General features: G+C 40.4%; 1 protein-coding gene across 1 annotated transcript; it reads left to right on the top strand.

Moving 5' to 3' along the window:
- Positions 1 to 7,475: 7,475 nt before the first annotated feature.
- LOC148116255 (vomeronasal type-2 receptor 26-like) lies at positions 7,476 to 9,957 on the top strand. The gene is made up of 3 exons (XM_087883544.1): positions 7,476 to 7,559; positions 7,962 to 8,091; positions 9,050 to 9,957. The coding sequence occupies exons 1-3, from the start codon at positions 7,476 to 7,478 to the stop codon at positions 9,955 to 9,957; spliced, it is 1,122 nt and encodes a 373-aa protein (XP_087739670.1).
- Positions 9,958 to 11,212: the final 1,255 nt, after the last annotated feature.

The raw sequence follows: 11,212 nt of genomic DNA, 5'->3' as shown, positions 1-11,212 counted from the left end.
TTATAAGATCTAATTATAAATATGAAACGTATTTATATTGCTACCCAATTTATACACAGGAGTCTCTGGCTGGTTTAAATGAAAAAATACAACATAAAAATCCCTGATGTATATGGGGATGCATGTTTAATTTTCACATTTTAGTTTTTGATTTTTAAAATAAATGATGAAATGAGAGAGGTGCTTTTTTCTTAAATAATTGGAAATAAAGTGATGTGCTAATCACCAACTTTCTAATAGTCAGCAACAAACACCCATCCTTTTATTTTTAATTAATGCCAGTTCTTCCCAGGGAGGCCCCATGATCAACTTGGAAATAAATGATAATAAGGTAAAGATGTTGTTATTACTTTCCAACATGCCTGTTCTCTTTTTTTAATCTGATTGGCTATAAAAATGTGTTGTGTTCACTATTAGTGTTTTTAAGAATTTTTTTCAATAGATTAGCAAGGGTTTGCCTTTTCCTCCTAACTTTTTCATTCAATTGGCCATTAGTTTTTTTAAAAGGTATGGAGTTTATATGAACCATACTCTTTTAATTTCTATTAACTTAAGTGAGAAAGCTACATTTTTCATCAATAAGATCATGTGATTATTTTCTGGCCCCAGCTTTTCATACCTTATTTATTCTTTGTGACTGTTATGAAGATGGATGGAAGGAAGGAAGGAAGGAAGGAAGGAAGGAAGGAAGGAAGGAAGGAAGGAAGGAAGGATAGATAGATAGATAGATAGATAGATAGATAGATAGATAGATAGATAGATAGATAGATAGATAGATAGATAGATGAATACATCATGGCTTGTTCTTTCTTGAACAAATAATTAAATAATTGATTACTGAGTAGGGAGGAAGACCTTGTTTTATGATACTCTCTGATTTCTTTAAAGAAATTAGAGATAAGAGGTCAGGAAATACTTTAAAAAGTGGTTATTTGAGAAGACAAATGTCTTGTACTAATATATTCAGATGTCATCTAAGGACTCGAATCATTTCCAAAAATCGTTCCATAGATAGAAATACATCCTTGCTATGAGTATGCATTTGAAAAATTATATATCAAAAACCAAGATAGCTGTGTTTGACAGAGAAATTGATATGAACTGTTAACAAGAACACTTTTCACTCTGTTCCAGTGACTGTCTGGAACAATTCAGTCTTTCGGAAGTGTGTGTGTGTGTGTGTGTGTGTGTGTGTGTGTGTGTGTGTGTGTTACAGCATACAATCAAGATGGGGAAATTGGAGGACTTAAAAACAGTGGTGAAATCCAAATTTTTTTATTACCTGTTCTTTGGGTGTGGCTTGGTGGACGTGGCAGGAGGAGGATACTGCTAAATCTCCATTCTCTCCCCACTCCTGGGGTAAGGATATTGCAAAATCTCCATTCCCACCCCATTCTGGGGCCAGCCAGAGGTGGTATTTACCGGTTATCCAAACTGCTCAAAATTTCCGCTATGGGTTCTCCAGAACCTGTCAGAACCTGCTGGATTTCATCCCTGCTTAAAAGGCATGGAAATGAATTTAGAAACGTAGAGGGTTCTTGGTTCTGAGGCATGAACTTGATGAAAAAATGAACATGATAGCAGGAGATTGGTAAAGTCATGATTGGAGGGAGTTAAAGGGAGTCTCCCAAAAGAATAGCTATTTTTTTATTAGTTGGTGGTTTGTATATTTATTCAAACAATGGCTGTCTGCAAGTAGGTGTAAGATCCTGTGGGGCAGTTTGATGCTGGGATGTCAGAACTGCCACTCAAAAGTAAAAGCACCTCCTTGCTTAAATTGGGGAAGGGGTGTAGAGAGGGGGGAAGGTGTGGGTAGAAGTGTAAATCTGAGAAGTGTTCCCAGCACTACCATTCATAAATGTTCCAAGGACCAAATGACACTTTTTGAAATTCTTATTTGTAGTATTGACGATGCTCCCAGATAACAGGGACACTCCGTGGAATAAAACCAATTGATTAATAAATTTTTAAAAAAGAAGGCATATTGGATACTGGGTGAAAATTGGCTGTGGGGATTCCAAATAATATGTCCATTGCAAGCAAAAACACCGAGACAGGTGGAATCCAAAATAAGAATAGCTTTATTGGAAAGATAATATTGGTACATAAAATCTAACTCTTTTGGTCTTCACCGACTTAAAAGTAAAAGTCCTTTGCTCCAGTGTGGCAGCACTGAACCCAGAGGTGGGCTGTTGCCTGGTCAGACCAGTTCAGGGGAACTGGTAGTCCTGACCACCGGCTGGGCCCACCCCCCGGCCCTAGCGCTATTCTGTCCTACATTGCTAACACTCTGGCTCACTGGCCCCACCCACACAGCCCAGCTGAGTTCCACGCCTCGCCTGCTGTACTCACTGCGGCTGCCTAAAAAGACTTGCAGGGAGTTTGAAGCCGTGCACAAGCGAGGAAGGTGAACATTTCTGGCGAACCGGTTGTTAACGTATGTGCAGCCCACCTCTGACTGAACCCTCAAGATGGCTTCAGCCAGATCAGCTTCAGGGTTGACATTGGCCAGTATGATGGGATCACTTCCTTGAGGAGGGGGATAGCCACAACCTCCTTGAGAGATGCAGGAACCACATCTCTCTCACGAATAAATTTATGCTTGATCCAGTTCCGTTCCTGGTCTGATCCCAATAATAGAGACTTTCTGCTTCCAATCTTTCTTCTTGCCTTCATTTTCTTTGTTGATTTTGGGGCATTCAGACTCTCCACAGCTCAATATCATCCTTTTGAACAAATCGAAGCTTTACAAAAAAACTACCATCACTAACATCTGCTTTTGGAGGAGGAGCTGAGAGTCCAGGAAGAGACCCAGAGTGCACATCAGTCCTAAGCAAGTCATGCAAGATCAAAGATCCAGTGTCCCCAGTGTTGGGAGGACCAATCATCCACAGCTGCTTGATTCTACTAGGATTAAAATGGAGACTGTTCCTCCCCATTCAATAAGCTTCGGGTACTAGGGCAAAATCTTGACCTCATTGCTTGGTCAATCACTGGTTGTATAATTGAATACCCTCAGGGTAAGGGTGATACTTGACTTTGAAAGGAGAAGGACTCATTGAGGTACCTTGAAAATCAGAGGTTGGGGCTCAGTGTCTCCCCTCCAACTAAAACTGAATGGAAAGAGCTCCAGGGAATGGAGAGAACCACATAATACCATGGACACACTCCTATTACCTCAGCCAACCGAGATGTTTGCCATTTGGTGATGGTGTCTTTCCCACACCAGTTCACAATTCTGAAGACCTGCTTCCCAAGACAAACACAGCAGGCAAACTTTTCTGATTCCAACTCATTCCTGGAAAATCTTCACATAGAGTTTAATTTAACCTAATACCTTGAGAAATTCTCTTGCCAACTATTAAAGTCTATCGGAAGAATTAGTGTCTAATTACGTCACCTGCCATGTTAGTATTTATAAACCACTTATTCCATCCAAGTGTTGGTATGATTGCCCAGACTTACTAGGATTCAATTGATTGTCAAGGGCCACCATGCCCCATCAACACTTATACTATCCAAACAACCTATGGAAGAGGCCAAACTCCACCTTGTGTGCACATGCTCAGTTTCACATGACTCAAATACACAATTCCACCTTGATTGTCCAGTGCATCTGATCTGTGGATTAATAATAGGAAATCCAAACTCATTTTTCTCTATCTGGTGTATTGCTCATTAAATAAGAAAATTGCTTTTCCATGCAATTATCAGAAGAACAGCAATCTCTAATGTATCCCCTCTGGATTTCTACCCACAAAAATCTTCCAAGTTGAAACCTGCTTTAAATTAAATACTCGGAGTTCTCCCAGTGGAGGCAGGAGGTGTCACCTTGCCTTGTGTTGTGAAGAGGCAGCTTCAGGGTTTGGTGAGACTTGTCTGTCCTTAGTATCCTCTTTGCTCACAGACCATTTACAGGTAAGAGGAAGCACCATTTAATATAAATTTGCCTTGGGGGCCATTCAGGTGGCACAGACTATCTCTCTTGTGCTAAAGCTCTGCTGAGATTTCAAGGGCTCCCTGCAATTCAACCTCTGAACACACAAAACACCCTTTTGATTTCTGATCTAGGAGGAAAGGTGAGAAGAATGACTGGGCTGCCTCTCCTCCTCCTGCTGCTGCTCTTCTGGCTCCTGCCTCCAACTTCTGCTAAGAAGATGCAAACTAGGTGTGTGTTGAGAAACACTTTACACACTACGAGAGACTTTTACAGGCCTGGTGATGTCATTATTGGTGGGAATTTTCCCATGGGAACTGTACATAAATTCAACTTCCAATCCTTTAAAAAATACCCATCTTCATTTCGGGAGAAAATTTTGTAAGTTTCACCTAAAGGGGAAACAGGTAAATAATTATTTGGTTTGTTCAAGGACTCTTTTCAGAAATACTTGTTCTAGTGATGTTTGCAATGCCCTAGCGTAGTTCAGATGTTTGTGCTTTTCTCAATGAAGAACTCATAAAATAGGGTAGAATTCTCAATCTTTCCAGTTCTCTTCAATATCTTCATCAATGACTTGGACGAGGGGATAGATGGGGAACTTATCAAATTTGCAGATGACACCAAGCAGGCAGGAATAGCCAACACTCCAGAGGATAGGCTCAAGATACAGAAGGATCTGGACAGACTTGAACATTGGGCGCTATCTAACAAAATGAAATTCAACAGTGAAAAAAGCAAGGTTCTACATTTAGGGAAGAAAAACAAAATACACAGGTACCGTATATGTGGTACATTGCTCAATAGAAGTAACTGTGAGAGGGATCTTGGGGTCCTAGTGGACAATCACTTAATTATGAGCCAGCCGTATGCTGCAGCTGCCATGAAAGCCAAAACAACCCAAAGGAATTTGGGAATTCCTCCTACAAAGGACATTTTTAAACATGACACAAGCACACACAAGCTTTCCTTAAAATTTCCCTGATGATTTTCTCACTATAGAGTCATACCCAAGAACTACCAGCAGTTCGTAGCATTGGTATTTGCAGTCACAGAGGTCAACAAGGATCTTGTTCTCCTCCCCAACATCACCCTTGGTTTCCACATCTATAGCAATTTTCAGACTCAGATGGAGATTTCCTCAAACAGCCTCTCCCTTCTCTCCACAAGAGGACGAATGGTTCCAGGTTACAATTGTGACAGGCAGCATCCTCTGCTCTCTGTCATCGGAGATCTCAACCCCAGATCCTCAAGGCAGATGGCCTCCATCTTCAGCACCTTCAAGGTCCCACAGGTAAGAGGCCTCATTGGATAGAGTATGGGGTAGACAAATAACACACAGTGCAGCTAAAGGTGGAAAAGGGGTTTGCGGGGACCTATATTTATATTTTGTGTGTTTTTATAGAAGTCAAAAGTGATAGATAATGAGCTATATTGAAATGTGGTATTTGCCAAGAGGAATTCCTTCCTAATCTATTCTTCATAAAAGTAATGTAGTTAGTATATTCTCTGTATTAATTTGACATTCCCTTGGCTTTTGACACATCATCACCAGGCAAAATACATAACCTCTTCTTCCTAATATGTAAGCCTTCTTCCTAACAAGTCCAGAAAATTAAGCTTGTCACTCAAAGTGAATCAGGTGGGGCAACAATCCACATAATGGTGACCCTTAAAATTTACTCTATCAAGAAACTCACTTTCTCCAGCTAGGTGTTGGCTATGAATTCACTCAGGGAGAGAGAAGAGTTTATCCTTCCTTCTTCTGGATTAATCCCAGTGAATTTGCTCAGTATGTGGCTTTAGTGCAGCTGCTCCTGTATTTCCAATGGAACTGGGTTGGGCTGGTAGCCCCTGAAGATGACAGAGGAGAACGTTTCGTCTCAACTCTGACGCCAATGCTCCAGGAGAAGGAGATCTGCCTGGCCTTCACTGAAAAGTTGAAATCAAATTTTCTTAAAACTCCAAAGTTGAAAATACTGCACATTTCGGACACTTGGACTAAAGCTGAAGTGATTGTTCTATTTGGAGACTCCAATAGCATTAGAAATGTACAGGTGACAATGAGTCTCTATGAACATTTGAGAAAGACATCATTTCGGAGAGTTTGGATCTTAACTTCCCATTGGAAACTTAGTGTGGTCAGTATTCAAGACGTATCGAAAGCAGTAAAGCCCTTCAATGGGGCTTTGCATTTAAGGCCCCACGCTGGGGATGTCTCAGAATTCAGTCATTTCCTCCTGTCTTTAGACCCCTTGAAGCCACAAGGTGACATCTTTCTCCCGCTATGTTGGGAAAAGTTGTTTGGCTGCAGGACCCACAAACCAGGCAGGATCGTTCCAAAGGGGAAGAAACAATGTACAGGACGAGAGAATTTACAAAGTTTACCTTCTTACGTTTTTGAAACAAGCATGGAAGGTGAAAGTTACAACATCTACAATGCCATTTATGCTGTGGCACACGCATTACATGCAATGCATGGATCTGGAGCACAACCAACCATGATGAGGCTTGGAAAGAGGATCTCAAATATTCAATCATGGCAGGTAACCCCAATGACTTTTTATTTGATCCATAGATCAAATAAATGATAGGTAGTTGTCTAGGTAGAAAATTACCTCTGTGCATTTCTTGATCTATATGTAAAATGTATCTAAGAAGAGATTAAGATAGCAATTATTGAAAATTATCATTTGAATTAAGTGAGAGGTATTTGTTCATATTAATGTTGATTATTATGGCTTAGAATTATTTCTGAGTCCACTCCATTTTTTTTTAGTATGCCGTTTCTTGTACTCCTTCTTTGTTGAGTTAAGTCTCTGTCAACTTCAGAATATGCAGAAGAACTCATCTTGGTCCTACTGGGTTCCTGATCTGAAATTCATCAGACTTTTCAACATCAAAGGCTAAATTATTCCTCTCTAGACAGTAAAGTGATAAACCAGGGCAGGACAAACCTTCTACATGGCCCCCACTTGGTCACATCTACTTCTTTGCAAGCTACACTTTCTCTATTTCTAGAGAAAGTCTATCTTGCAATTGTCATTTACAAAACTATGGGCCCAAATAAAACTGAAAATGTAGCTTGCCAAGTAGCACAGAGCAAAACTACACAATGTAATTTCGAATATGGCAGAAAAATGTTTGTATGTAGCCATCATTCTTGTAAGGCTGGAATTGAAGAAGCCATGATACTAATGTCCAATGATAAAGAAAATGTGTTGTCATTGAAGTTGAATATTTGCTGTTACTTCTGATTACTTAGATGTCCATCAAGGGAACTCATTTAGCTTCTCAGATATAGACCCAACGCCTAGGCTGATGGCCATCACCTTATGAAGGAAACCGGGATGTCCTATGTTTGGTGTTCAGCCAATTAGTCTAGGTGTCTTTTTTTCCCCAGATTCTCCCCTATCTGAGGAACATCAAGTTCAACAACAGTGCTGGAGAGGAAGTCTCCTTTTCAGAAAGTGGATTGGTGTCTACTCGTTATGATCTTCTCAACTGGCTTTTCCTCCCCAATCAATCTTTTGTCCCCATGAAAGTTGGACAAATAGATTCCACAGCTTCCCAAGGACAAGATTTCACCATTAACTCCAATGAAATCATCTGGGTCACAAAGGTGAGCTGGAAGGAAAAGTTGTATATTCAGCAAAGGATTCATTCACTCCAGGAGATGCATAACTCCCTTTCCACTGGGAAACCCGTTAAATTCAGGGATTTGATGAAAAAACATGCTTTTGAGTTGAACACATTCGAGATTTGACTTATAATTCTTTCTTTTAGAAAAGCTGTAGCTCCATGTCACAAGCCTTCCTTTACATTTTGAGGTCCCAGTTCCAATCTCCAGCATCCATTGGTGGGTCAGGATTGCATTGGCCTGACTCCCTCTGGAGTTTATTCTGGTTACTTGTAAACCATTTCTTTTGAAGACATTCTAAAGATGGAAAGAGCAATGTACAAATGAATAAATGAAGAATAATCTTTGCTGAGCCACGTGCAATATATCTCTTCTCTTTTTTAGAAGGTGCCCTTTGCCAGGTGTGGCATGAAGAGGTGCCTGGCAGGAGAGAGGAGAAGTGTTCCAGAAGGCGAACCAGTTTGCTGCTACCAATGTGACCCTTGTCCAGAAGGAACCATTTCTAATCAGACAGGTAGCACATTCAAATGCTGATTAATCTTCCAGGATCAAGGAGACCATTAAATGGAAAAGTGTTAATTTTGGCATCAGCTTGGTAGGATTTATATGCTTCAATATATTCATATTTCTTTGCAGTAGACCCTCTCAATTCATGAATCTAAACTTAATTTAAATTTAATACAGGTTGGTTTCAGGGTTCCAAGTAATACAAAAATATCAATCAAAACTCTGAGGCAGGTAGATTCCTCAAAGAATGGCTTTATTGGATATATCCTATTGGCACAGATCTGGTGAAAACTGACTCTGAAGGATCCCGCCGTTTTCACCTAATTAAAAGTTTGTCACTTTCTCAAAACAATCAGTCACATGGTCCAATCAAGGTGCTGTCTGGTTGCCTGTCGACATCACTGCATTTTCCTCTGACCAGGTGTGAGAATGTCCTTGGTTCCCAAGAGAAAATATTTTGTTTTGGCTATCAAAATCCCAGCTATCTAAAATTCCCCCTCCCTATCCTTCAGCTCCAGCGTGACAGCATTGAAGCTCTCAAGGTGGCTTTGGTCAGGTCAGCTTCAGTTGATTTTGGAGCACAATTCATGGTTCCCTACTTGGCTTTCTACTCCTACTTTTACATCCCATCAGGAAAACCAGACACCAATCTTTTTGTGAACAAATGGGGTGTGAGATTCAAGCTTTATTTTTTATCAAGGACCTGCTTCTTCTACCAGAACACTCGATCTCCCAGGAAATTCATAGACCTGTCAGAGACAGAGCAGATCTATCTACCTATGTCTGTTACACCTTTCCTGCAAAAAAAAAAGTTTGAATGAGTAGATTTGAAGTTTAAAGAAGAGATGTTGAGCCAGAGAACAGATCTGTTTTTTCTGGCTAACCTATTCCCAGCATTGTCAGTATGGATGGATGATTTGCCTTTGTTGATTCACCATGAAAATCACACTGACTCTTGATTTCAGATGCAGCACACTGTGACCCCTGCCCAGAAAACCAATATCCCAACAAGGACAAGGACCACTGCATTGCCAAGAAGATCCACTTCCTTGCCTATCAAGACACCCTGGGATATATTTTAGTTTCTCTTGCTCTTTCTCTCTCTGTGATCACATTGGCAGTTCTGGTGATTTTCCGTAAAAATCACAACACACCAATTGTCAAGGCCAACAACAGAGATCTCACCTACATCCTCCTGGTCTCCCTCCTGCTCTGCTTCCTCTGCTCCTTCCTCTTCATTGGTCGGCCCACGAAGCTCACCTGTCTCTTCCGACAATCTGCCTTTGCCATTCTCTTTTCCCTTGCAGTGTCCTCTGTGTTGGCAAAAACTGTCATGGTGGTTCTGGCCTTCATGGCCACCAAGCCAGGAAACAGGACAAGGAAACTCTTAGGAAAACCACTGACCAATTCCATTGTCTTAGCCTGTCCCCTGGTCCAAGCAGTTCTTTGTGCCACCTGGCTGGCAACCTCTCCTCCATTTCCCAAATTGGACTTCCACTCTTTAGTAGGAGAGGCCATCTTGGAATGTAATGAAGGTTCAGCTTTAATGTTTTACACTGTCCTCTCCTACATGGGTTTTCTGGCCCTCATCAGTTTCACGGTGGCCTTTTTGGCTAGGAAATTGCCTGATAGTTTTAACGAAGCCAAGTTCATTACTTTCAGCATGCTGGTCTTTTGCAGTGTTTGGATCAGCTTCCTCCCTATCTACTTGAGCACCAAAGGGAAGTCCATGGTGGCCGTGGAGATCTTCTCCATCTTGGCCTCTGGGGCTGGTCTCTTGGCTTGCATCTTTTCCCCCAAATGCTACATTATCCTATTTAAACCCAATCTCAATTGCAGAGAGAATATAATGAGGCACAAGAATCTCTTATAATAATCCCTGATTATAAATATGAAACACATTTATATTGACATCCAATTGATACACAGGTGACTCCAGCTGGATTACAACATTAAAAACCACTACATAAATCCCATTAAATGCCTCATTCCACATCCATTTATGTAGCGATTGGGAGGTTTCATTTTGATCTTGGATATTTTTCAATTTGATCTCATTTCTTTAAAAAGAGGAAATTAGAGATGGGCTTGTCCCTTAAACAATTGGAAATCAAGTGATGTGAGTAATCTCAGTTTGTCTGTTAATCTGCAACCTTCACCCACTTTTTTCATTAATGCTAGTTGTCCCAAAGATCAACTTGATAATAAACATTGATACGGTGTATTTGGATATTAATTTCCAAAATGATAGTTTCCCATTTTATTAATTTCAATAAAAAGCATATTAAATAATATGTTGGGTTTGTTACACTCTCAGTGTTTTTAAGCTTGTTCCTTTCCACTGATTCCTGAAGCTTTGTTGAATTTCCTACTGAAAATTTCTTTCAATTGACTATTAGAGGTTTTTTTTAATTCTAGCATTGAAATGAACCATATTGTTTTATTCTCTATTATGTTAATTGAGAAACATACGTTATTAATAAATAATATCATGTGAAATTGATATTCATGGATATTTTTCTGCTCTTGCTCTCTTCTTAATATTTTTTCCAAATATTACATAGAAGGAAGGTGGATGGATGAATGGAAGGAAGGAAGGAAGGAAGGAAGGAAGGAAGGAAGGGTGAAGTTAAATGCAATATATTGTGAGTAGTAAGAAAGATATGGTTGCGTGGTGTTCTCTTGCTTATTTAATGAACTTATGGATAAGAGTGAGGGATGCGGTTGCTCAGTGGCTAACATGCTGAGATTGTTGATCGAAAGGTCAGCAATTCAGCAGTTCGAATCCCCAGCAGTGAGCTCCTGTTCCTTGTCCCAGCTTCTGCCAACCTAGCAGTTCGAAAGCACATAAAAAATGCAAGAAGAAAAATAGGGACCACCTTTGATGGGAAGGTAACAGCTTCCGTGCACCTTTGGCATTTAGTCATGTCGGCCACATGACCATGGAGATGTCTTCGGATAGCGCTGGCTCTTCGCCTTTAAAACAGAGATGAGCACCACCCCCTAGAGTGGGGAATGACTAGCACATATATGCCAGGGGAACCTTTACCTTTACCTTTATGGATAAGAGTACAGGACATGCTTAGCTATTGGTCTGTTTACTCCTATATACAGTGGACAGCATGTTA

Source organism: Pantherophis guttatus, chromosome 1 (genome assembly GCF_059756535.1).
Source record: "Pantherophis guttatus breed Tessera chromosome 1, ASM5975653v1, whole genome shotgun sequence".
Taxonomy (NCBI): Eukaryota; Metazoa; Chordata; class Lepidosauria; order Squamata; family Colubridae; genus Pantherophis; species Pantherophis guttatus.
This window is presented reverse-complemented; position numbering and strand designations above follow the sequence as displayed.

Excerpts from the sequence above, each read along its gene's own strand:
- LOC148116255 (XM_087883544.1), top strand. The coding sequence starts at position 7,476 with ATGAAAGTTGGACAAATAGATTCCACAGCTTCCCAAGGACAAGATTTC. Across the intron at positions 7,560-7,961 it reads AAATCATCTGGGTCACAAAG|AAGGTGCCCTTTGCCAGGTG; the intron begins GTGAGCTGGAAG and ends TCTCTTTTTTAG. Across the intron at positions 8,092-9,049 it reads AACCATTTCTAATCAGACAG|ATGCAGCACACTGTGACCCC; the intron begins GTAGCACATTCA and ends TCTTGATTTCAG.